Source organism: Rhea americana, unplaced genomic scaffold, assembly GCF_003343005.1.
Source record: "Rhea americana isolate MKP2758 unplaced genomic scaffold, rheAme1 scaffold_554, whole genome shotgun sequence".
NCBI classification, from domain to species: domain Eukaryota; kingdom Metazoa; phylum Chordata; class Aves; order Rheiformes; family Rheidae; genus Rhea; species Rhea americana.
In genome coordinates this window covers 105,833-107,805 of record NW_028186706.1, presented here as the reverse complement: position 1 = coordinate 107,805, position 1,973 = coordinate 105,833, and the positions used below count along the sequence as shown (strand labels likewise).

The following is a 1,973-nucleotide window of genomic DNA, read 5'->3' as shown; positions in this document are numbered from 1 at the left end:
GGGGCGGGGCTCCGGCGGCGGCGGGGCGATGGCGGCGGCAGGTAGGGGGCTCCCGCCGCTCCCGGACGCCTGGGCCGGCGGGGGGGAGCCGGTGACCGGTTGCCCTTTGCCCTCTGACCTCGGCCCCCGCCGCTGTCCCATTGCAGGCGCGGCGCGGCACAGGCCCCGCGGGCGGGACCCACCGGGGCCTCCCTCGGGGCCGGTACCGGCCCGGGCAGCGGCACCAGGCCCGGCCCCGAGCCGCCTCCGCCGCCTCCTCGGCTTCGAGCCCCGCGAGCTGACCCGGTGGCACCGCTTCGTCCGCCTGCTGCACAGGCCCACCGACCCCGCTGCGCTGGGCGCCTTCCGCTGCGCCTTCGGTGAGCCCGTGGGGCCCAGGGGTCCGCCAGGGGTGCCCAGGCATCCGGGGGGACGGGGACGGGGGGGCTCACTACCCCTGGTGTCGGACAAGGCGGGCCCAGGCGTCCGGCCTCGCTCCGCCGACGCCAGAGCAAAGGTCAGCAGGGAGGGCAGCGGCCGCCCGGACGCCTGGGCCCTCCTGCTGTTGGGGTTGTTGGGAGGGGGGAGGGGGAGGCCCGGACGCCTGGGTCCCTGAGCCAGCCGTGTGCCCGCAGGGCTGCTGATGGCGCTGGACATCCCGCAGGAGCGGGGCCTGGGGCACCTGGACCAGCGCTTCCTGGACGGCCTCGAGGTTTGCCGCTTCCCGCTGTTGCCCTTCCTGGCGCCGCTGCCGCTCGACTGGATGTACCTGCTCTATGCCGTCATGTTCGTGGGTGCGCGGCGCAGGGACGGGCGCGGGGACAGCTGCCGTCGCGCCACCCGAGGGACGGGCCTGGGGGATGACTCTGAAGGATGGCCCGGGGATGGCACGGGGACGGGGAGAGGCGCCACGGCGGATGTGGTGACAAGGGGGATGGACGGGCACGGCGGGGACGCGTGGGGGGGGACAGCGACACCAGGATGGCCTCGCGGCTGAGGGGCACCCGGCGGTGCCCGCAGGCGCCCTGGGCATCATGGCAGGGTGCTGCTACCGCCTGAGCTGCCTGGCCTTCCTGGGGCCCTACTGGTACGTCTTCCTGCTGGACAAGACGGCCTGGAACAACCACTCCTACCTCTACGGGCTGCTGGCCTTCCAGCTGGCGCTGCTGGGCGCCGACCGCTACGGGTGGGTGACAGCGCCGGGCAGGCGAGTCCCCCTGGGGCACGCCCGGCTCGGCGCCCGCCGTCACACCGTCTCCCTTCCTCCCTCCTCCGGCAGGTCCGTGGACGGGCTTTTCCGACCGAGCAAGAGAAACGCCCACGTGCCGCTGTGGAACTACACACTGCTGCGCGCACAGGTTGGGCCGACTGGGGTCCAGCAGAGGGGTCAGGTGGTTGGGGGGTGGGGGTGCGGGTGGGGGTGGTGTCCCCGGTCYCGGACGCCTGGGTCCGCCTCCCGCACGCCTTCACCGCTCGCTCTCGCCCCGCAGATCTTCATCGTCTACTTCATTGCGGGGCTGAAGAAGCTGGACGCCGACTGGGTGGGCGGCTACTCCATGGGCTCCCTCGCCCGCCACTGGCTTTTCGCCCCCTTCAAGTGAGCGGGGGGCGCCCAGCAGTCCGGCCCGGCCCGGCCCGGCCTCCTGCCGCCGGCACCGCCTGGCACGGCTCCGGCTCTCGCCCGCAGGCTGGTGCTTTCGGAGGAGACCACRAGCTTGGTGGTGGTGCACGGCGGCGGGCTGCTGCTTGACCTCTCCGCCGGCTTCCTGCTCTTCTTCGACGCCACGCGGCCCTTCGCCCTTTTCTTCGTCACCTACTTCCACTGCATGAACTCGCAGCTCTTCAGCATCGGTGAGCTCATTTCCAGGGGCGGAGGGGCCGCGCTGGTGGGTTTGATGACCTTGCAGCGAGCCGTCCATCCGTCCGTCCGTCCGTCCTCACCCTGACGCGGCGCCCTCCCCCCGCCCCCCCAGGCATGTTCCCCTACACCATGC

The 1,973-nt window shown here is 73.3% G+C and overlaps 1 protein-coding gene across 1 annotated transcript in view; it reads left to right on the top strand.

Annotated features, from left to right (window-relative positions):
• Window positions 1–1,973, top strand: part of GGCX (gamma-glutamyl carboxylase) — a 5,460-nt gene that overhangs the window by 1,124 nt on the left and 2,363 nt on the right. Inside the window, exons 2-8 of the mRNA XM_085318822.1 lie at window positions 147–359; window positions 615–773; window positions 1,000–1,165; window positions 1,259–1,337; window positions 1,470–1,576; window positions 1,667–1,830; window positions 1,953–1,971. Coding sequence (XP_085174948.1) covers window positions 147–359; window positions 615–773; window positions 1,000–1,165; window positions 1,259–1,337; window positions 1,470–1,576; window positions 1,667–1,830; window positions 1,953–1,971 — 907 coding nt within the window. The remainder of the gene's footprint in view (window positions 1–146; window positions 360–614; window positions 774–999; window positions 1,166–1,258; window positions 1,338–1,469; window positions 1,577–1,666; window positions 1,831–1,952; window positions 1,972–1,973) is intronic.